General features: G+C 43.0%; 1 protein-coding gene across 4 annotated transcripts; it reads left to right on the top strand.

Annotated features, from left to right (window-relative positions):
- The first annotated feature begins 664 nt into the window (after positions 1-664).
- On the top strand, positions 665-22,863 carry hibch (3-hydroxyisobutyryl-CoA hydrolase). 4 transcript variants are annotated; one of them, XM_036132610.1, is made up of 15 exons: positions 665-800; positions 1,213-1,255; positions 3,072-3,203; positions 3,916-4,000; positions 4,086-4,166; positions 4,281-4,333; positions 7,910-7,988; positions 16,477-16,622; positions 17,550-17,636; positions 18,150-18,208; positions 18,362-18,443; positions 19,623-19,742; positions 20,836-20,869; positions 22,289-22,389; positions 22,444-22,863. In XM_036132610.1, the coding sequence occupies exons 1-15, from the start codon at positions 769-771 to the stop codon at positions 22,456-22,458; spliced, it is 1,149 nt and encodes a 382-aa protein (XP_035988503.1). In that variant the 5' UTR covers positions 665-768; the 3' UTR covers positions 22,459-22,863. The 4 variants fall into 4 exon arrangements, with proteins under 4 accessions (XP_035988503.1, XP_035988502.1, XP_035988500.1 ...); XM_036132609.1 differs by having other exon boundaries at positions 22,426-22,863; XM_036132607.1 differs by having other exon boundaries at positions 22,289-22,395; positions 22,449-22,863.
- Positions 22,864-23,448: the final 585 nt, after the last annotated feature.

Below are 23,448 nucleotides of genomic sequence, written 5' to 3'. Positions count from 1 at the left end.
GAAGAATTGATTGATTTAATACGACTGAAAGGCCAAACACGAGGGAAGGACATATGTGAGGCTGTTCTGACGTGTTTAAATGACAAAGGAATAAAGACGAACCACCTGATTTCAGTGGCTACAGACGGCACACCCAGTATGAGAGGATTAGAAAAGGGGTTTGTGACTTTACTACAGAAAGCGTTGGAGTGAAATCTAGCATTTCATTGCATTTTGCACCAAGAAGCACTGTGTGCACAAACATTCCCACCGGAGTGTATGGAGGCGATGAACCCTGTCATCGAGATGGTGAACAAGATAATTGCATTAAACCACCGTCAGTTCTGTGCATTACTAGATGAATTTCACAGCAAATATTCTGATCTCCTGCTGCACAACAAAGAAGGCTAGAAACCTTAAAGGGAAGTTCAATTTGACCTGGCTAACATTCTGCAGAATAATAAAAAAAAAAAGAGTCTTATCAACATTTATTAAAATATCTAATAATAGCAGAACTAATTAGGAAGATTCAGTATTTTTAATTGATATTTTACATATATAATGATATGTATATATAAGCATATTTTGAAATACACATTGCCAGTCAGATCCACACTCCTCACCAGATGGTGGCGGTAATGCGCACCGAACAGATGTTTGCCGACCGCCAATAAACCCGAGAAGAAGAAGAAGAAGAAGAAGAAGAAGAAGAAGAAGTAGTAAACATTGAAGCAGGAAGGTCTGTGAAAGCGCAGCTTCTGGCCGCTCACACAGATCATCTTCATCAAAATGCCTCTGATGGTTCTGACTTCTGCCTGCAGGTACGTGACGTCAGCGGAAGCTGTGGTTGGTGCACAGGAAGTGCAACAACCCTTTAACCCGAATCAATGTTTACTTTGAAGGCCAGAAGTAGTAGTTTTGGTGTTTGTGGATCATGTTAGAGTCAAAGTGGAGCTGCTGCACTAAGCAGCAAAACATTATGACCAGCAGGTTCCTTCATCAGCTCCTGAAGCTCTCTGCTTTTATTACCTTTATTTAACTCCTTGATCATTTCCCCCTAATGACGCCACCAGGAAGATTACTGGAGGTCATAATGTTCTGCCTGATCAGTTTAATAAAGTGGAAGAGTTTGGCTGGTAATGCATCTTTTCTGGTGCGATAAGATAAATAGATTATGTAAATATGTTTTATTATTATGTGTTCAGTTATTGTTGTCTTCGCTGTTTTCTTCAGACTGAAGCCTCTTTGCAGACTGCAGAGAATCCAGGCTCACATGGTGAGTATCAGCTGAAGATGCACCGACCCGGCTTCACTGACCGGTACCGATACCCAGAGAACTTAGACTTTACTGCATACAAGCCTGTTTGTGCAAACTTTGCTTTATTTCAACATTTAGGTGGAAAATCATTATATAAGCACAGCATTCTATTTGGAGAAAACCAAACCCAGCAGATCAGCACCTCACTAATCTATCCGATGGAGCATGTTTGAAAAGCCCTTTCTCTTGATGCATCTTCATCTCTTTCATTCTGCGTCATCAGGAAACACAAACTATTACTGTTAAATTATCTGATGGAGTGATCCAATAGTTAAGAGTCAATAACAGTTTAATTTGTGTTCAACTTTGCTTTATTTCCATATTTAGGTGTAAAATAACCACACAAATGTGCTCCAAGGTCTTTGATAGGTTTTGAATCTAATACAAAAAAGGAATTACAATATTATTTAACATTGCATCTGTTTCCAACGCTCCGATGTGTCAGATTTGTATTAATTTATTTTATTTTATTTTTTTGTATTTGTATTAAAAGTGCCTCCGATAACATGTTTGTTAATTCCAAAAAAAGGTAAAAAACAAAGCAACTTGGTCCTCAAAAGAGTGTCCTTTGTCCTTTAGGTGTAAAAGGACAAAGGACACTCTTTTGAGGACCAAAATGTTCACATTTTGGACAAAGAAGACAGATGGTTTGAAAGGGGTGTGAAGGAAGCCATCTACGTCAAGAGAGAAAGACCAACCTTAAACAGAGGAGGAGGGCTTAGGTTCCAACTCTCAAAAACTTACAACACAGCTATAGGATTAATTCCAGCCAATCGTCAACTTAACTCTCACCCTCATTCAGGTGATTAAAACATTGTTCCTTTAAGCCAAGCCAATAACGACTCTAACGACTCCTCGTTACAGAGGAGTGGACCAGTTTCGGTCCATTCCGCTGGCTTAATGGTTTTAACGACCGCCCATTACTAAGGGGTGGTCCTGTTTCGGTTGAATTTGCATGTTATCTAAGCCATTACAGGCCTTTGTTTGGAATGGTATAAAGCTTGTTACTCATCATTACTCCAGACTTTTTGAATTGAGAAAGCTTCCGGGAGAGGAAGCGAAACGTCTTCAACTACGGAAAACAAGTCCAGTTGCTTTGTTTTTTACCTTTTTTTGGAATGACCATGACCTGGATGACTGAGAATCTTCACCAGCATGTTTGTTAATGTGTTTAAAGCGTGAGGGTTAATTTTTGAAGAATTTAATGAACAGGAGTTTACACTTTTTCAGTATCTGACCTGCTGATCAACATTCAGGGCCAATATAGGAAAAATTGGCTGATTGATCAGTGCATCTCTAGTATAAACAGGCAAAATATTGCTGAAATTTTAATTTCTATCTAAGGGTTCAGTATTTCCACATTGATTTCAAATTTAAATTCAGTTCCATTTGTTTATGCAGCAACAAACGTAATCTCCAGCCATTTTACATGAGAAACATGTCCTATAAATCAGCTTCTAACTAATAAAATATTAATTATCTACTAATAATTAATATCTATATTTAGATATTAATAAGTCTACTGGCATCTCTGTGGTAGGTTTAACTATTTGTTACTTAAAATAAAAGTAGAAAAACTCTTTTTGCATCTATAAGACAACAGAAAAGTCTTGTTTTCAGCCTGAAGTTATGCAGCTGCTGGATCTTAGTAATAAGCTGTAATTAGCTGTAATAAATGCATCATTTCCAGTCTGTCAGTTCAGGCTGAGCTCAGAGTATTAAAGAGAAGTTTCCTGGTGGGGCGTCAACGTCAGAGATTTCTGTTTCCCACCAGATGTCGAGTCACGTGGAGCCGGAGGTTCTCCTGGAAAAAGCGGGCAGAGCCGCCGTGATCACCATGAACCGACCCAAAGTCCTCAACGCCCTCAACCTGAGCATGATCCGCCAGATCTACCCTCAGCTGAAGGTAGAACCCTCGGTTCTGACTCCAGCCGCACACAGACACCAGTCCCTGTCATGGTTAAAGATCCTGGCGGTTTCATTTAAAAGCAAACAGAAATTCCCTCCGGACCGTTTTCCATCCATGTTGTTACAGTTCTGCACACAGATCATCTGGTTAGATTTTCTGTCACTGCTCTCCAGGCTTTCTGAGGATTTGTTAAACTGTTTCTCTGGACTTTGGCTGCATTTCACACAGTTTCAGTCTAATATTGTGAACTAAAAGTTATTTGGGGATCACTTAAGTTCTCTGTCTGTTGAACCGCGTCGTGTTTGGGATTTTTTTATTGATTCAGTTAAAGAAAAGGAGCAGACTGCAGGTAACTGTTGATTATGAGTCGCTCCACTGTTTCATAATTTGAGTTTAGGATTCACAGGTTGGTGAGGGACTGATTGTAAAAGCAGCCAAAGTCCCAGGAACATGTGAGTAGATGTTAATCAAGACCAAATGGATTCCAGGGAGGTTCAGCTGCTTGAAAAGGAGATTTTCTGAGCGGAGAGACTTGCCTCTCCCTAACCTGCCTCCATCATCTGTCCTGCAGGGATTTGTTAGTCAGCTGCAAACCTGCTGTACCACACAAATCTCCTTCAGTCCTTCTATAACGATAATATAGCACCATGCTATATTATCATCATTTGAAGCTGAACTTTTGTGTTTTTATTGCTTACTTTGCTTCCAGAAGTGGGAAACTGACCCTGAGACGGACCTAGTGATCATCAGAGCCGCAGGAGGAAAAGCTTTCTGTGCCGGAGGAGACATCAGAGGTGAGAAGTCGCCTTCAGGGCCGCGTCGGTTTCACAGGATTTCTACTTTATTCTGCCGCCTTTCTCTGGTTGTTCTCATTCCCAGCGGTCACAGAAGCAGGGAAGGTCGGGGATTCTCTGGCGCAGGACTTCTTCCGTGAGGAATACATCCTGAACAACGCTATAGGTCTGCTCCAGCATTTCACATTCAGCTGCGTATATCACAGACTGTGTGATTAAATCTGATGGTATTATAACTGTTGTTATAATAGATGTTTTCTGTCTTATTTCCTCTTATTAGGGTCGTACAGGAAGCCGTATGTCGCCATTATAGATGGGATAACAATGGGAGGGGTGAGTTTAACTCTCTATTTCATTTTTATTCATCCCGATCGGTCTAATATCAAGCTTCATAAGTAGATGTCCTACAGAAGGAGCTGCAATGATTAAACAGGCCAGCAGGGGTCAGTACAGGCTCACCTGCAGCCTGGGGGAAGGTGGCCTCTGATTGGAGGAAACCAGAGGTGACTAAACAGTTGTTGCTGCTGCTGGATTTTTCCTCCGGCAGAGAGGTTTGGTTTGAACATTAAACCGGAACCACTGACCCGAAGCAGGCAGGTTTCTGGCTGTGAGAGTCGGCCGTCTGTCAGAACCTGCAGGAGGTGTCTGTTGCTCAGGAACAGTGGAGGAACAAAGCAGCTGGGAGGACGTTTGTGAATGTGAGGCGTGCGCTGAGCCTCCTCCCATCAGGAAACACCCAGAGCCTGATCATCAGTTCTTATTGTGCGGTTCTGAGCCGGTAAACGGAGCTGTCAGGGTCACCTCTGCTGCTGTTTGACAGAAACAGGTTCTTAAAATGGAAAGGCCCACCAGGCACCAGAGTCCCTGTTCCCAGATCTGTTCCTGGCTCACAGAGAGCGACGCCTCAGACAAGCTGCCAGAGAGCGAAGGCCTCTGTGAGACGTCAGCGGGTCAGAGACACGCGGACACGGCCCAGCTCCAGCCGGACCTCCTCCCTCTGATGAGGTCACAAAGCTGCAGCTGCATGTTTGATGGGTGTTTGTGCAGAACTGTGCGGCTGTAAACTCTGACCTCTGGGTAACCTTCGGATTTCAACACATCCTGATGACACGACGAACGACGACGAGCCAAAACTGAGCCTGAGGTCCGACGTCTGACGCTGCGTTCGTCCTCCAGAGTCTGAGCAGCGCTGGTGCTGAAAGGAAACGCTCCGTTTTCAAACAGAAGTCACTCATTCCTGGAGTCCGTGTCCACATCACACAGAACCCTCCAGAACTCTGGTTCTGGTCTGGCTCCAGTTCTTCCCTCAGCAGGTTGTAAATTAAAGCGGAGACGTGAGGAGGACCAGACGTGTCCTTATATGGTGCCTGAACATCTCCCTGCTCTCTGGGCCCCTTTAAATAAACGCTGCTCTGGTATTTATCCCACAGATTCATTCCTTCCAGAAACCCGACAACTTCTGGCCAAAATCCAGAATTAGTTTTTATTTGTTTCCATTTTTATCTCATAAAACTTAAACCAGTTTGGTCAGGAGGAGATCTAACTCATAAATCCAACCATTTAGATGAAGATGGATAAATGATGCTGAACTGCAGCTTGTCAACATGGATTCCGTGTATTTTGGTATCAGTTGAACCCGTTTCTCTGGCAATATTTGTTTATTTGGCACAAATGTTGTCAGAAGTTTTCATCCACTTGATAATAATAATAATCCTTATTTGCGGTTCCGATGAAATGTGTCCCCTGCATCTAACCCGTCCCTCGGGGGTCCGTCATTGGGCGGCTCAGGGACCCAGAAAGCTGCTTTTATGGTAAACTTGTGTTTTCCTTTTGGATCTGATCATAAACTTCACATCATTCAATAAAAACCCAACATTGGTTGTTAATATGGGCCCAGTCATACTTACCGGATCGATACCGAACGGCGACATATTGTGCATCTTTAAAGATGATTATTCTCTATATGCTCACAATTAGTACATTTGTTGGATATTTTAAGTCTTAAGTTTCAATTTATAATTTAAAACAAGTCTAAATGTTTTTAATTAAATTCCCAGAAATAGTCTAAAATAAATAAAACATTGAATCTTTGCAAAGAAGTTTTTTAATATCTACAGTATTATGTGTGAAAATGTAAGGGTTTGATTATGCCTAGGGCCGGCTGTGAACCCAGGGTAATAATCTGGGTTTTTCTACCTGACCGGGTCAGAACCGCCTCCTTCTGCTTTCTCTGCTGGTGGCGGCGGTTCTGACTCTGGTTCTGACTCTGGTTCTGACTCTGGTTCTGACTCTGGTTCTGTCCTCTGGACCGGCTCAGAGTTGATGGTCCAGAGTCTCCTGGAGGTCAACGACCGGTTAAAAGATGTTTACGCTGCGGTTATTTTTAACTCTCTGCTGGTTTGTCTAACAGAACCGGGCCTTCGCTCGCTGCTGGTCTTGTTGGCCGCTAACCAACAGCTTCTCATTTTGGATCTCCAGACTCATAGTTGCTCTTCATTACCGCTTCTCCAGGTTTCTGAGAGTTTTTGGGTGTTTTTTCATTTATTCTCTGTTCAGTTCTTGTTCATGTTGACGTATTGATGACAAATTAATTCAACGACCAAAAAGAAGAAGACCTAAAATGATCTAACCAGCAGATGAAGGAAATCTGAGGGAACAAACATTATGTACTGGAGCTTAATGGGTTCTCATAGATGAGCCTAAAACTAGAGATCGACCGATACCCAATATGCGCCGCCGATTATTATTTGTTTCTTGAGGCCGATACTTTTTTTTTTCTTCCTCCATTTACATGATAAAAATGACACAGCTATAACAAATGTGTTTGCGTTTAAACCAGCTAATGTTAACCATCAGTTTAAAAGGTACGCAGGACTTGATGAACGCGTCACAGCGAGAAAAAGAGCTTCTTTAGTTCAGTGGGGAGAAAAAGGAGAAAAATCATTGACCACCACTGCAGTGCGGACATTTTTATGTAAAGTTAGCTGCTGAACGTGTAGTGATTGGTAATTGTTTTTATTCTTCATGGGAACAAACCGCTGTTCCCTCCTGCTGTTAGTGAGACAGACAGACGGTACAGATACAGCTGAATTAGACCGTTAAAACTACTTGACTGAACCCTGTTATTGGGCTGTCTGCGAAGCTAATAGCAGCTAGCGCTAGCTTACAGCTCTGTTATCCAGGCGGTTTACAACTTCGCTGATGAACGTTAGCTTTATGTTGCTCTGAATCATCTGTGTCGTACTGTTAGCTTAGCATATAGCACGTTACGCTCACGGGCTAACTTCAACGTAAACAACTTTCTGCGTAACGGGCCGTTACGGTGAAAAGCGCTAACGACAACTTTCCGGGTTAGAGTTGGTAGCTTGTTAAGCTAATTTACTCCATTCAACCTCCCAGGTCTGTTCTATATTATTCAGCTGGTTGTGGATGCAGCTAGTCAGTTTACCAGATTAAATGTCAATTTTTATTCTTGGATTGTAAAAAAGAAATGTCTAAATAAATGCTACTTATAGTCCGGTGTGACTTTTATGTTTTTTTTCCTCTTTAAATTTTTTGATTGATGCGATTTATATTCCGGAGCGACTTTTAGTCCAAAAAATACGGTACCTTGTCAGGACCGTCTTACAGCATCACTCTCGCAGCAATGCATGCGCTTCATGTGATCTCATGGCACGGCTTGTAAATGTGCAAACAACGGATCGGCAACGCATGCGCGGATCAGCCGATACCGATACAGGAAAAGACGCAAATATCGGTCACAAAAATATCGGTCGACCTCGATTACAAACCCGTTTCTGTCATTTCTTTCAAAGTTCGTGTTTTAACTGTGAGGCTGTTGTGTCTGGCCAGCCAGAGCTTCTGGTTCTGATACTTGTCGGGTTTCTGTCTGTGTTTGCGCTCCTGCAGGGCGTCGGCCTGTCGGTTCATGGACGCTTTCGAGTCGCCACTGAGAAGACGTTGTTCGCCATGCCGGAAACCGCCATCGGTAAGACCGCCGCGCTGCACGATTGGCTGAATCCATCATCTTAAAAAACCTAAAAGTCCAGCCTGGACTCCCTGAGGTAATGAAACGGTACATTCCTGGATCCAAACCTGAGTTTTTTTTAGCTTATTTTCTACTTTTTCCTCATTTAAAGACAGAATTCACAGCATTTCATGGTTCAGCTCATGAAGACTTCATCATCATCATCATCATCATGGTCACAGTCTGGTGTTGAGGATATTCTGGGGTTCTCTCCCCTCCTTTACTCTAACTGTAAAGCTATTGGAGGCTAACGTGGCTAATAATTATAATAATAATAATGCATTTTATCTTGAAAGGGCCTTTCAGAGTCCACAAGGACACTTTACAAATCCAACAGGGTGTTTGAGTTTAGACCTCTGAGCTGCTCCACTCTTACGCTTCTGCTCGATGCTTTGTTTTATTTATTCTATTGTTGTTTTTAACTTTCTGTTCTTACAGTTTTATGTTCTAAAAGTTTCGTCTTTTATTTGTGCAGCACTTTGCTGCAGTCTTGGTTGTTTTAAACTGCTTTATAAAAAGTGAAGCCGGGTGTTTGGAGTGAAAGAGTCCCAGACCTGGATCACCTGGAGAGGATGTTGAGGTCAAAGGTCACGTTGACGTTGTTGTGTTTGACGGAAGGCTTAGCCGAGCTAGCTAAGCTGCTGTCAACAGTCCGGTGGGATTTAATGCAGGTTCTGGTGCAGCCATACTAAAGCTGACGATTAGAGCAGAACCAGGGATGGACCAGCAGAACCTGGTCCATCCCTGGTTCTACTGCTGGAGTTGATGACTGAAGCAGATCTAAAGCAAAGTTCCTGCTGCTGAATACACTTTTATGTCCGCGGACACGTCTACACTTTGAAACCGTGACGATTTAACGAGATCGGTGACAAAAACTAAGAATAAATGTAATTATATTTCAGTCGTCCTGGTCAGGAAACTGACGTCTAAGCAGATTTTCTGGTTTGGTTCTCATAAGCTGCAAAGATGGGAAGTAAAAACGCAAAAAAAACACATCAACACCGCGGCAACATGTCATCCACTAATCCTCCCTTCCTTCCTTTCTTTCTTTCTTTCTTTCTTTCTATCCTTCCTTCCTTTCCTCCTTCCTTCCTTCCTTTCCTCCCTCTCTCACTTCATTCCTTCCTCCCTCCCTCCCTTCCTTTCCTGCTTCGTTCCTTCCTTTCCTCCCTCTCTCACTTCCTTTTTTCTATCCTTCCTACCTTCCTTCCTTCCTCCCTCCATCCCTTCTTTCCTTTCCTCCTTCCTTCCTTTCCTCCCTCTCTCACTTCCATTTTTCTATCCCCTCTCCTTCCTTCTCTTCATCCCTTCTTTCCTTCCTTCCTTCCTTCCTTGAGGAGGTACCTATCTCAGGGGAGGAACCAGGCGTCTTTCTTCTCTGGCTCCTTCTCAGGATGCATGGTCCATTCATTAAGTTTTGGTTCTGACCCAGAATGTCCTCCCAGCGGCTCGCTCCAACAGAACCAGGCGGTGAAATAATGAAATGCCAGAACCACCTCAGCTCGCTCCTCTAGGTGCTGAGGAGCAGTGGCTCCCTCCAAAGCTCCCTCCAGATGATGCTCCTCCTCATCGGATCTCTGAGGCCCGGCATGAAGTCCGGTCGGTTCTGCTCGTCCTCCTCTGACCGGAGCGGCAATGGCTGTAGATGAAGCGCTGATGCAGCAAACACCTGAACTTTGCTCCTTCAGTCGGCTTCGTCTTTATTGTCTTGATGAAATTCTGGGTCCGGACGTCAAAGTGTGGCAGCAGGAGCCTGGTTCTGGTTCTGGTTCTGGTTCTGGTCTTCCTGGGCAGCAGGCAGCAGCAGACGGCTTTGTGCTGAGGTGCTGAGAAGATCAGTAACAGATCTGAGCGACTGCAGCGTGTCGTTCTCTCCGTCTTTCTGCAGAAACCTAATTATCCAGATTTATCGTCACTTCCTGTCAGGAGTTAAGATGCAGCCAGACGGCTAATCTTCTCTGGACCTCCCAGACGGTTAATTACCAAACCAGACGTCATATTGATCTTCTGAAGACGCTGTCCAGGTTTTATTCCAGCAGTTTCCTTCAGGTTCTGTTTGTTAGGCCACTAAACCCCGACCTGGAGAAAAGAAGATGGTCGGGTCAGAACCTGTTGGAACCAACGGGCTCATGCTGTGTCGCTCCACCGTACCAGGTGACCATGATTTAAACCCAGCGGCCTCCCTGAGTACCGCCGCTGACCGTCTCCGTCCCCGTATGACCACAGTGGACCCAGCAGGACCGTCCTCCACGTCACAAAGCTCGGACCAGCTGGTCTCCTCACAATCTGAGTCCAACAGAACATCTTTGGGGTGCGGCGGACCAGGAAGTCCGGCGCCGTGTGACGCTAAGGCGGTTCTGACAGCGGAGGAGGTCCAGCCTGTTATTGGCCAGCTGTACCTAATAAAGTGGCCTTTTAATCCGAGGAGTCACCAGCTTTTTTTTTAGATTGCTTCAATCCCCTCAGGTTCTGATCCAGGTTCTGACCCATCGTGGAGAACTTTGTGCCGTCTGCAGACGCTCTGATGATCACCGCGTTCCTGCAGACGTTTCCTCCTCAGTCTTCCTCTGCATTCCTGGTGCATCTAGGCCTGGATGATGTAGAAGATTAGCATCTCAATTAAATAGAAATCATATCGATCAGTATCGATGATTATCAACAAATTCAAAACATAGATTTTAAGTGCAGCCCTGGCTATTTTATGCTGCTGCTGCTTATTTTTAGATACAGAACACACAAACACTGAATTTATTTATTTATTTTTTATAGTGTCCTGTTAATAATTGTTGTCTTAATGCCAACAAGAGCCCAACAGATTTTACTTTCACAAGCAGAGCCTTACCACTTTCGCCAAAGAGCTCCGCTTAATTTATATATGCAAGAAGCTTTATTATAATTTACGCAGGGACAATTTCATGTTATATGGACACTAAAACAAGAAGGTAGAAGAGAAAAAAAAGGAGAAAAGGGAGAGAATCATAAATCAAACACTGAATTCAAACTCAACCCTTTATTCAACCAACTTTTTACCAAAACTACAAGTTTTTAAAAAAGAAAAAATAACGCGTGCTCTCTGAACTCTTTGAAGTGGGCGGAGCTTGGTTCCTTTGTCTGCGTTGTGATTGGTTGGGAGGATGTAATGATGTAATATTAACCTACATGGCTAGAATGCAAAAAAAAAAAAGGAAAACTGTTATTCTATTGAACTTTTTATTCACCCTTTTTTCTATAGATCTATAGATCGACATATATTGTTATTGTATTATGGTCCAGCCCTGCGGTTCATCCATTGAGCTCAGCTGCCTTTTCATGCCTTCATGGCTCAAAGGGAGGCGGCTTTCCCCAGAAGATGCTCTGAAACTGGACCCAAAAGGAGCCAAAGTCAAAATAAAAGCCTCTTCAGAGAGCCTGGCGATGAAGACGAGGCCTCGCCTGGCGATGAAGACGAGGTGTCCAGAGGGAACGCCGCCGACAGGCCGGCTCTGCTGCTGGGGACGAGGTGAACATTCAGAGCTGCTCTGCTTTGTGGTCGTTCCAGCTGCCAAAGCGACTCTCTGCTGAGTCGGGCTGAAGGCTCGTTGAGCCCTGAACACGAAGCAATCCCCCGGGGGCCACGGATTGAGTCGTGAATGTCAGAGGCGAGATAAGAGGGAAGATTAAGCTGTCAGCGGACAGGAAATGAGCGCGGCGGCGATGGAGGGGGGAGACCTCATCCTGTGAGGGATTTTCTCAAAGGCCACGAGGAGGAGTGGGAGGAAATGAGGCGGTGATGGATCTGTGCCGCCTGCCAGTGGAGCGGGTGGAGCTGGTACCGGGTGGAGCTGGTACCGGGTGGAGCTGGTACCGGGTCCATTACCCCTACTTCCTGTTCAGGTAGCAGAATGATGGGGATGATTAGGGCTGGACCATATAGTCAAAACATCCCTATAATAGAAATCATATCGATCGATGTCGATAATTATCAACAAATTCAAGATATATATTTTGAGTGCAGACATTTTATGATGTTGTCGACTTATTTTTAGATACAGAACACAAAGAAACACTGAATTCAAACTAAACCCTTTATTCAACCAACTTTTTACCAAAACTGCAAGTTTTTAAAAAATTTAAAAGAACACATGAAGTCTAAACTCTTTCAAGGGGGCGGAGCTTGGTTCCTGGGTCTGCGTTGTGATTGGTTGGGAGGATGTAATGATGAAATATTAACCTACATGATAGAATGCTAAAGGAAGGAAAATTGTTATTTTATTGAACTTTTTATTGACATTGATATACGTCTATCGATCGATATTTATTGTTATTGAATTATCGTCCAGCCCTGGGTTGATATTGATAAAGGATCTGATCTGGAGGCACTAGAAGCTGAGCTAGACCTGGATTGGGTTCTGGATCAGAAGCTGTTTGGTTACGTTAGAGCTGGTTTGGGTGAAATGATCAGTGCACATGTTCTGGTACCAATACCATCCAGAACCCCCTTTTTTCTGATAATGTGGAAACTTTATGACATTCCAGTCTAACTTTATTTATAAAGCACCAACAGATAAAAGCTAAATCTAGACAGCACCGGTAGAACCAAGAACCCAGAGAGAAAAGGTGTTTTTTAACAGAGATTTTAAAATTATTTCCACTGTGAAATAATGTGTTTTTACCCCTGAAATGTGATTATCTGTTGCTTTAAAGAGCAGGTTTGGATTTTAAAATGATCTTAAATATGATCTCAGTTAAAGTTGTTGGTGTTTTGCTCCATTGGTCCATATGGCGGAGGCTGTTAATCAGTTCATGCAGGCAGGTGTTCCCTAATTAGTCTAAAAGTCATCATGATAGCCTCAGTAATTGATGAAAAGACCGTTGCTAACTTTTCTCTCCTCAGAGTTAAATGAATCGAACCTTTTCAGACCAAACGTCTCTGTTCACCTCTTTATTTACACGCGTTTATGCTGCCAACAGTTGGCCTCTGGTGTAAACATGAACTCCTCCTATAACCGGATTAACAGATTTATCCTGACCCCCTTCAGCCTCCTGAACAAAAGCTATAATCTGACACATTTATAATATTACGTTTCCAGCCATAAATCGGGTCAACCCATCTAATCCCCGTCACTTCCCTTCACATCCGTCTGAATGCTGAAGGCAGGAAGAACCAAGTGTGACCGCAGGAATCTCAGCCCCTGTCAGGAGAAATGACCGCCAGTGAAAAAGATTATTTAAATATTATATTTTTAGTGTTCAGATGGAGGAAGTCGGTGAATATGGATCATAAACGACGACACGCTGTATGTTCAGCTCTTTTTAAGCTGCTGCGTCGACCATCACAGCAGCAGCTGACGTTTATATAGTGATTTATATATTCACTCCAACCTAAAACAATCAACAAAAACACAACCAGCCATTAAAACAAAGAACCGACACTTTCAACCACCAAACAACACAATCAGCCACACCAACAGAGGAGACTCATTCAGGCGCCCTGATCTGCTTCTGGTCTCCGCCTCAGTTCAAAGTCCAGGACTCCACATTATTACACACCAACACACCTAAATGGCCGACACTGAAGAACACAGCTGAGCGTGAAAAAAGAACCCGTTAGGTTCTGGACTCCCTGATAAAGACCAGGGCTCCATCTGAATACCCTTAGTTACACCTCCTACCTACTACTTCCTATCTCCTACCTCCTATCTCCTACCTCCTAGCTCCCTGACCTTTCCTGGGTCAGCAGAACTCCATCAGGGAGGAAAGGAGCTTCAGCTGCTGAGCTGATTCCAGAATTTAAAGGTATACTATGCAACCGGGGTTGATTTTCCAGCGAGGCTCCCCCCAGAGGGTGAAAGTAAAAGTGCACTGTCGTAAAGATGCTCAGCTGTTCTGGTTTCTCCATCAAGCCAGGCGCGATTGTTTTGAGCTTAGCAGACAGGCGAACGCAACGAAAAGTAAAAAAAACGGCAAACAGTGAAAGTACGAACATCAAGTTTCCCGCAGCGCTATCTTGGCGAGGCGGCCGCCTCTCCAAACTCACGCTACCACCTCAACAACATTAAAAAAAAACTCAACATGCTTGCATGTTTATTTGATGTTAACACGCGGTTCTTTGTTGTTGCTTTCGCGCGTGCATATAGTGAATGGCAGGGCAAAAACACATGGAGTTCTCTCCGTAAAGCAAGACCGACTCTCGCGGTCTTGCACCAGACTTCTGAGCCTGTGTGTGCGGGCCGAGGGCTCCTGCAATGCGGTACCGCGCGCGAGCTATTTTTAGAAACACAACGTCACGATGACGCCACATCACGTGGTACGCAGTGGGGCAAACTCCGGAAACCCGTCGCTGTTTTGCTGTAAAAGAGACGTGCGTTAGCCTAGGTTTTACTCGGTAAACGACTGCTTTTTCCAAATCTAAGACCATGGTTTATAAACATTGTTGCTATGGAACGTGCAACAGCGACTCGAGTTACGCTGATCGGCCGCATATGAAGGATGTTTTCTTCAAGACTGCCAAGGAGAAATGTGTGCGCTGGGTACACCGGTGCTGTCGGCCTACACAACAGTTCAACCCGGAAAAAGTTACCAAATTCAAGTACATATGTAGCAAGCATTTTGTCGGAGGAAAGGGCCCAACCGAAGAACATCCTGACCCAATTCCAGCGACATCAAGTCAAGGGAAGAGTATTTTGGTGGCCGACATGTTAATAATGAAGCGCCTGCTACCATGACAGCATATAGGCTATCATGGTAGCAGGCGCTAACATGATAGCCTGCTACCAGGATAGCTTACTCAAAAACATTTCAAATGAGACAAACATTAAACATATACCCATTCCTGGACGGTGATTGCAAACAACAACAAAAAAACGGCCGACGCTGCCATGATCGCCGCGCAGGAAAAAAAACCAAAGCTTACCGTTCATCAACTCGGCCAGTTTTCCAGTCTTTTTAAGCCCTCGAACCTCAAGCCATCGTTTGAGCTGAAGGTTGGTGTGTTCTTCGACAGTGCGACCAGTAAACCGTGTGCCTGGGACATCGTCTTGGGAAAGTTTAACGGCTGCAAAGTTGGTCATATCGCTGGTTCTGTTCCGCTTGTAATAGCTGGGTTATCCGTGCGTTCTCTCCTGTGTGCCCTACCTAAGCGGCAAAAGGGGCGTTGCTCTTGAGACGGTGACGTCACGTGGGCGGTACCGCATTGCAAGTACGGTATTTCCCCCACAGACCACCAGGGCGGCCGAGAAACCTTTGTTCGACCTGAAATGACTCATTTAATCAACCAAAACGGTATGGAACACATTAATTAACTGAAAAATGTTGCATAGTATGCCTTTAACTCTGACGTCATTAGTGACGGAAACATGGAGGATGGAGTCAGATCCTACAGTCTTCAGCACATGAGCTACAAAGAGACGCTCTCTACTCTACGCACGTTTTAGTTGATCTCTGTGAGCTCTGCTGATACATCATGTCATGCAAAGGATTGTGGGATATCTAAAGGCTCCTTAGCGCCAGTAAGGGACGTTGTGAGGTTCCTAGGTTAAACTAGCCATGAGAGGAAGCATTCAGCTTCCTGAATGCTGGCATCCAGCGACCACTGATGGACTTCTGCTCTGGCTGAAGAGTTCTGACCCAATAGACGTATTCTGATGGAACCCATGAAGAATTTGATGAACTAATCCCAGGAACTTCAAAGTAAAATCCCCTTAAAGGAACAGTTAGTAATGATGACCTCTAGTGGATCAAATCGGAACAACAGACACAACGGCCTGCTTCCTCCTCAGCGGTCCGTTGCTGCTGTGAAACCTCACTGAACCTCCACAGAACGGGTCTATGCTGGGTTCTGCTCTGGTTCTGGTCCGCTCCTCTTACCGGCTGAGATAAAATACCAAATGCTGCGCTATGGTTTGGGAACTCTGGGATCTCTCATCTGATTGGCTGAGGAACCAGGAAGTAAACACGGGCTACACTCTGAACCAAAGCAGTTCTTAAAAAATTTAAAAGAACACGTGAAGTCTAAACTCTTTCAAGGGGGCGGAGCTTGGTTCCTGGGTCTGCGTTGTGATTGGTTGGGAGGATGTAATGATGAAATATTAACCTACATGATAGAATGCATAAGGAAGGAAATTTGTTATTCTATTAAACTTTTTATTGACATTGATATACGTCTATCGATCGATATTTATCGTTATGAATTATCGTCCAGCCCTGGGTTGATATTGATAAAGGTTCTGATCTCACATCTGATTGGCTGAGGAACCAGGAAGTAAACACAGGCTACACTCTGAACCAAAGCAGTTCTGGACCGTACGTCTGGGTTTGAAAGGAGAGAAACGTGACTAAGACGTTGTTGATGGAGAGTTTTGTTTATAGGGAATGTTTCTAACATCCTCGCGGAGAAAAGAGAATGATTTAGGTTGATTCTACAGTAAATATGTTACTTATAGCTCCTTTAAAGGTTGTTTTATTCTGGCAGGGCTTTTCCCCGACGTGGGAGGTGGCCACTTCCTGCCCAGGCTCCGGGGGAAGTTGGGTCTGTTCCTCGCCTTGACGGGCTTCCGGCTGAAGGGACGTGACGTTCAGAGAGCCGGCGTCGCCACTCACTTCGTAGAGTCTAAGAAGGTGAAGCAGCTTCAGCTGGTGGAGAGGCTGACGATGGAAAAGTCAGATCGCTGCTGCAGGGACGAATGGAGGGCGCAGCCTGGGCCAGATGTTGAGTCAGTGGGTGAATCAGGCTTTTCATTTTAGTCCTGCCAACACTTTGTGACGGGCCCAGAGGCCCGGCCTGTTGGCCCACAGTCAGAGCAGCGGGCAGCAGAGTTTGTTCCCGACTGTAACCTTGAATTTCTACCGACGTGCTGTCCGCTGGAGGATTTCTGCAGGAGCAGTGCATCAGAACCAAAACAGTCATAAAAACAGCAGCAGCGTGATAAAACTACCGACTGCTGGACTCTCCAGTCCTTCATTGATCACTTTCACAAATTTACCCCAAGAATGAAAGAAGTTATTCTATTTAGAGTTTATTTATGAAGCGCTTTTCAGTAACAAGACAATTCAGAGGGCTGAACATGAACAAATATTAAATATTACACAAGAAAAAACAAACACTAACAAAGGAATAAGCTGATTAAATTTCATACATAAACAAACATACAGAAATACTTAATTGTTTCTATTAATAAGAAATAAGTCCTTGGGGATTTCTGATTTAAAGTAATTTTGTCCAACTTATCTAAAGCTACAACTACAATAACTTTTGTTTAATTGTTTCACTGGAACAAGCTTCATCACTAAAAATTCATAGCTTACTTGTTTATATTCATAAAGCTACAACTTAAGGTCTCTGATCAGACATTTCTAAACCAATTGTTTCTATTCAGGATAAAGTTTCACTGGAGCGAGATTCATCACTAACAATTCTAAGAAAGCTAAAGCTTAAGGTCTGCTTTAAATATCTGGTTTCAGTTGTTGCACCATGAGTGAAACACCAGCTCACATTAAAATCTGATAAAAACGCTGTTTGGTTCTGAAGAATGTTTCCTTGTGTAGATCCCAGACCTGGAGAAGGAGCTTGTGGACCTGAAGTCTCCATCTGATACGGATGTCTCCAGATTGCTGGAGTCCTTCCAGAAGCAGGTCAGAAAGCAACGCTGGACCAAAATCTGTCCAGTAAAATCTAAACCTTCAGCAGACAACAGCACAGAAAAGGCAACTAACAGCGTCACCAGATGTCCTCTGGAGAAACGTTCAATGGTCACATGAGACAGATAGACGTCCTCATTGCAGCCAGAAGGTCCTGGGTTTGAATCCCGGCCTGGGCTCTTTCTGCGTGGAGTCTGCATGTCGACCCTGGACGGGTCACCAGTCCATCACAGGGCAACACAGAACCAGCAACCAGGCACACTAACACCTAATGGCAGTTTAGAGAGACCAACTAACCCATCATCATGTTTGTGGAGTACCCAGAGAGAACCACGCAGCCACAGGGAGAACATGCAGACTCCCTGCAGAAAGGCCCAGGCTGGGAACTGAACCCAGATCAGCTCAATAAAGTCAACCATACAGCTCATAATCCTTCTGTAACATTTATTTTACTGGCAGGGAGTCGCTGCCTGTTTATCACACATGTTTCCTGTATTCTGTCTGCAGAGCGATCTGGACTCTGACAAACCGTTCGTCCTGGACAAACATGTCTCTGATATTGACAGGTGAGCCGTTTTAGTCCCGTTTAATAAAAGCATTATAATAAACTGACATTAAAGAAGCTTCGTTGGAGTAGAAACTCCTAGAATTGGTTTCTACGCTGGTGTCGGTCGGCCCAACTGGACTCTGAGCACAAACCCGTTGATTTCTCCCTCCAGGCTCTTCAGCTCCAGCAGTGTGGAGGGAATCGTGCAGAACCTGAAGGCTGACGGCTCAGAGTTTGCAAAGAAACAAGCTGAGGTCTGAACTTAATCTGCTGCAGACCCACCATCACTGTCACTGGTGTGCTGCTCCAAGGCAGGGCTGTCCACAGGGGCCAGGGGCCGTTTGTGGCCCAGAACTGCAATTCAAGAAATATTTGGCCCACCAGCAGGGGCAGTGATACAGAAGGATCATTTTTATTTTAAATGAGAGCAAAAATATCTGACAAATTACAATCTTCTTGCAGTTGAACATTTTAGGCACAACTAGAAGTGGTAGAGCAGCCACAGTGGTACTAAAGTAAGAGTAGCACTACTTCAGCATATTTTTTTACTCAAGTAAAAGTAAAAAGTACCTAACCAAGAAATTACTCAAGTACGAGTGAAAAAGTATTCAGTAAGAAGGCTACTCAAGTACTGAGTAACTAATCATAACAGCTGATGATTTTTAAATATTAATTTAACAATGATGCAATCAGACAGACGGAAAGATAATGTGCAAATTCTGGTAATCTAAAGATAAAAATACAACAAAATTAGGCAGAAGAAACACTTTTTTAAATATGTTGTGGAGCAGGTAAAACAAAACAATATATATTTAGGGTGAATAATTTTTTTTTTGGCCCGTGAAAACTTTTGACTTAACAATTGTGGCCTACATGACAAAAAGTTTGGACACCCCTGCTCTAAGGAAAGGAACCGTGCAAAAATATCACCAGAAACCTGCTGCCAGAGACTTTAACACCATTAAGGTCGGTCCAGGCTTGGTCAGTGAAGGTCGTTAAAGGCCATTAAGGGTCAGTGAAGGTCGTTAAGGCCATTAAGGGTCAGTGAAGGTCGTTATAGACAGTGTATGTCCATCCATCCATCCATCCATTCGTTCATAGGGATGGAAAAGTGTGATTTCCCAACAGCAACCTTAAATTAATGCACCGACATATAAATCATGTTGACTTCATTTCCTGATGTGAACCCAGGAGATAAATATTGGATCTTTAACCTAATCAGAATCTCTCATGAATAACTATAGAATTATTATTATATTATCATGTCAATATTAAAAGTTAAAGCTGTTATTTAAGATAATTAAGAGTTGTTGCTGCACAGACGTTTTATTTACTCGTTATCTGCATGCTGTCTTTACTGGATCAAAGTGTCTTTTCAGAACCGAGCCTGAATCATAACCATGTTGGTGATTTCCTGGTTGTGCTTCTTTTAGACGTTGTCCAGGATGTCTCCCACGTCCCTGAAGATCACCTTCAGGCAGCTGCAGGCGGGCGCCGCCCTGAGCCTGCAGGACGTGTTGGTGATGGAGTACCGGCTGAGCCAGGCCTGCATGGTGAGGAGCCAACGGCCCGAGCCGTGCACGCACAATAATAATATAATAATATTAGTAATTCCATGCACAATATAATATAATAATATTAATATTAGTAATTCCATGCACAATACCATATAATAATAAGAATATTAGTAATTCCATGCACAATACCATATAATAATAATAATAGTAATTCCATGCACAATACAATATAATATAATATTAATAATAGTAATTCCATGCACAATACAATATAATATAATAATATTAAGAGTAATTCCATGCACAATACAGCTGTTCTACAAAACAACAGCCTTTGTGGGGCTGGACGATAATTCAGTGACGGCATATATCGATGTTAGAAAAAAGGGTAAAATAAAAAGTTCAATAGAATTACAGTTTTCCTTCCTTTTGCATTCTATCATGTAGGTTAATATTACATCATTACATCCTCCCAGCCAATCACAACACAGACACAGGAACCAAGCTCCGCCCCTTCAAAGAGTTCAAAGAGCACACGTTATTTTATGTTTTTTAAAACTTGCAGTTTTGGTAAAGAGTTGGTTGAATAAAGGGTTGACTTTGAATTCAGTGTTTGTGACTTTATCTAAAAAAAAAAAATAGGTTGCTAAGCAACAGCATAAAATGGTGTATAAACATATTTTATTTTGAATTTGTTAATTATTGATATCCATCATTATGATTACTATTTTATTTATGTGTTTTTTTTCCTATATCGTCCAGCCGTAACGCTTTGAGCTGATAAAAACCTCAACAACACATAATATGATGTAAAAATGTTTAAATAATAATAATAATGATTTGTTAAAGTCTGTTTCTGTGACTCATTGGCATATCTGTGTGTTTAGGAATTATAGTTTCATAACCAAAACATGTTTGAGACGAATTATTTGAGAATTTTAATGTCTGACCAAAAAACATTTCATTTTAATTCTGCTTTAAGCATAAAAACATTTCATTTTAATTCTGCTTTAAACATCTTTAGATAAATGAGGACAGCATGTCTTCTCTGGAGGTGACCTTTGGTTGTTAGTGTCGGTCGTTAAAACGTTGAAACGGTCGTCTGATTGGTTGGTTTCTCTTCTTCCAGCGAGGCCATGACTTCTACGAGGGCGTGCGGGCCGGTGAGTTTACGCTGCTGCTGTTTACTATAACAGAGCAAGTCATGCTACGCTGACCTTTACTGCTTTTACTGCTTCCTCAGCAAAATTCACTACAGGATAATTCTATCTAATTCAAAAAGGGGCTCAGATTTAAGTTTATTCTATTTTAATTCAGTAAAATAAGATTCAGATCCTCTTTTATATTTAATTCATTTCCAGTTCATATCCATTCAGCGTCTGATTTTAGTACCGACTGATTCACACAGTCCGGTTCAGGGCGATTTAACACCGTAACGTGTTTCCAAATTAAATTCCCGTTTAAAACCAGATTCAAATCTGAACACAATTCAGTGGATCTCATTTTAATCTAGTTATATAACTGAGTTGAGGACGGGTAGGGCTGAGATTAGGCATCCACATATCGGAAAATTCAGACCAGATCAATATGCATGATTAATATCGCCGTTATAGCCGATAATGATTTTATAGTTAACTAGAGAGCAACTGCTAATTGTTTAAATTGACTCTACAGCAGAATGTTGTCTTTGACAATGGGATCAGTAATTTCACATAAATTAATAAATCTGTGGCCTTTAAAACACTGGGGGGGGGGGGGTTAATTAGTTTGTTTTTTTTTTTAAAGGAACCACAGTAAATTAGTGTTTATTTGTACAAATTCATCTGAGAACAGTTAGCAGCAGCAAAGAAGGATACGCTTGTACATTTAACTCTTAAAAACAATTAAACTAAGATGATTAGGGATGCACTGATATGATTAGTTTAAGCCGATAACCGATATTTAATTAGACATACTCACTTTCCCTTTCAATTCAGTTAAAAAATGCAAACGTCTGATACCGATTTTAATTCCGATATATCGCACATCCCTGATTAATAAAATCCAAAACGACTCAGTTCTGTGGCCTGATTCAATACGCTCATCAGATTCTAATTAAAAGTTCCCGATCGCTTTGAGAATCATTTTAAATTTCTGCCTTATTTCTGTTCAGTGCAGCTAAAATGCCGTCAGTTAAAGCCGGTTTGATCCAGTTCTGATCGGTTTCTACTATTAAATAACGATTCAGTTTCCAGATATTAAATCTGAACCCGTCTCGTCCAAATCAAATCTAATTTAGTCGTTATCACCCAGATTATGTTTCTGCGTCTGTATTGTTAAATTTTAGCAGATTTTAGACCAGTTTGAGGAATAAAAATTTGCAGTTTGTGTAGAAACAGCGTCTGTGACAGGATGAGAGGAGTTTCATCATCGGCTGCAGATCCTCATGTTCCTCCTCCTGCATCAGCAGCGGACGTGTCTAATATGTTTATATATATTATTATTATTATATTATATATATTATTATCTCAGAATGACCTCCTGCTGTTTAATCTCCGCTCGTCTCTGCTAAGTTTAAACGTGGCCATTCTGTGCGTCCGCAGTGCTGATCGACAAGGACCAGAGTCCCCGCTGGAGTCCGTCCACCCTGGAGGAAGTCTCCCAGGAGATGGTGGACGAGTGCTTCAGCTCGCTGGGAGAGAAGGACCTGTCTCTGTGATCTGACCTGTCTCTGTGATCTGACCTGTCTCTGTGATCTGACCTGTCTCTGTGATCTGACCGTCTGCTGCTCCTCTGGAAATGTTTAACAGCCGATAAAAAGCAACAGAATCAAAGTCGTGGTTTAAAGCCAGAAATCAGGAGTGAAGACTAACAGACGAGCTTTTCTAAATGTTTGCTGTGAGTCGAGTGTTTTGCAGCAAACTCAAGTACCCGCATTACCAGGAGGAGGGGGGGGGGGGGGGGGGGGTGATGTCAGCGCTGAGTGCTTCATCATATTCCCTGTGGGTGTTTGTTGATGTGATCAGTTTCGTCTGTTTTTCTGTTTCCGTCTGAGCGCATCAGCCTCCTCTGCTGCTCTTCCTAAATGTGACGTGAATAAAAACACGTATTAACAACACAGCAACACCAGTTATTAGTGATTGTAAAAAAAAAAAAAAAAAGTTAAATATAGTGTCATTAAATTGAAATCTGTGTTTTCTTGTTTACTTTTTCCAGTAATGAACTAATTTGTTCTGGTGGAGTGAAAACGTGAGGTCTGCATTATTTATGAGTCAGGAGCAGACGGCAATAAAACCCGAGATTATTACATAAGCAGCATTTCATCGCCGGAAAAACAGGATTTCTGTGAGCAGGCTGCCATTAAAAGAAGACGCACCTCTCATAATAATAATCATCGTCTCCAGATCCTAAAACCTGGTCAAAAAATTACCTGATTGGCCAAAAAACTTATCAACCATCCATCGTCTGTAGCTGCTTATCTGTGGGGGGGCAACAGAGACCAATTAACCCAACGAGGAAGCTGGAGTACCCAGAGAGAACCCCTTCATCCACAGGGAGAACATCCACACCCCATGCACAGAAGGCTGGGATTTTAACCCAGGACCTTTTTACTGAGCGCTGCCGCCATGCTGGTCTTCCTGGCATGAAGCCGCGTTTTCAGGGAAGACGTTCTTACTTTGTACCGCCGGCGGTTTCATCTGAGCCGTTCTTGGTGTTCTTGGAAAACGCTGATAGCCTCAGAGTTTATGAGCGCAGGTGAAGC

Source organism: Fundulus heteroclitus, unplaced genomic scaffold (assembly GCF_011125445.2).
Source record: "Fundulus heteroclitus isolate FHET01 unplaced genomic scaffold, MU-UCD_Fhet_4.1 scaffold_53, whole genome shotgun sequence".
Classification (NCBI taxonomy): Eukaryota; Metazoa; Chordata; class Actinopteri; order Cyprinodontiformes; family Fundulidae; genus Fundulus; species Fundulus heteroclitus.
This window is presented reverse-complemented; position numbering and strand designations above follow the sequence as displayed.

Bases quoted from the DNA above. Each gene is read 5' to 3' on its own strand.
- hibch (XM_036132607.1), top strand. From the start codon at position 769: ATGCCTCTGATGGTTCTGACTTCTGCCTGCAG. The intron at 17,637-18,149 runs GTCAGAAAGCAA...TTCTGTCTGCAG, and splicing joins TGGAGTCCTTCCAGAAGCAG to AGCGATCTGGACTCTGACAA. The intron at 19,743-20,835 runs GTGAGGAGCCAA...CTCTTCTTCCAG, and splicing joins GGCTGAGCCAGGCCTGCATG to CGAGGCCATGACTTCTACGA.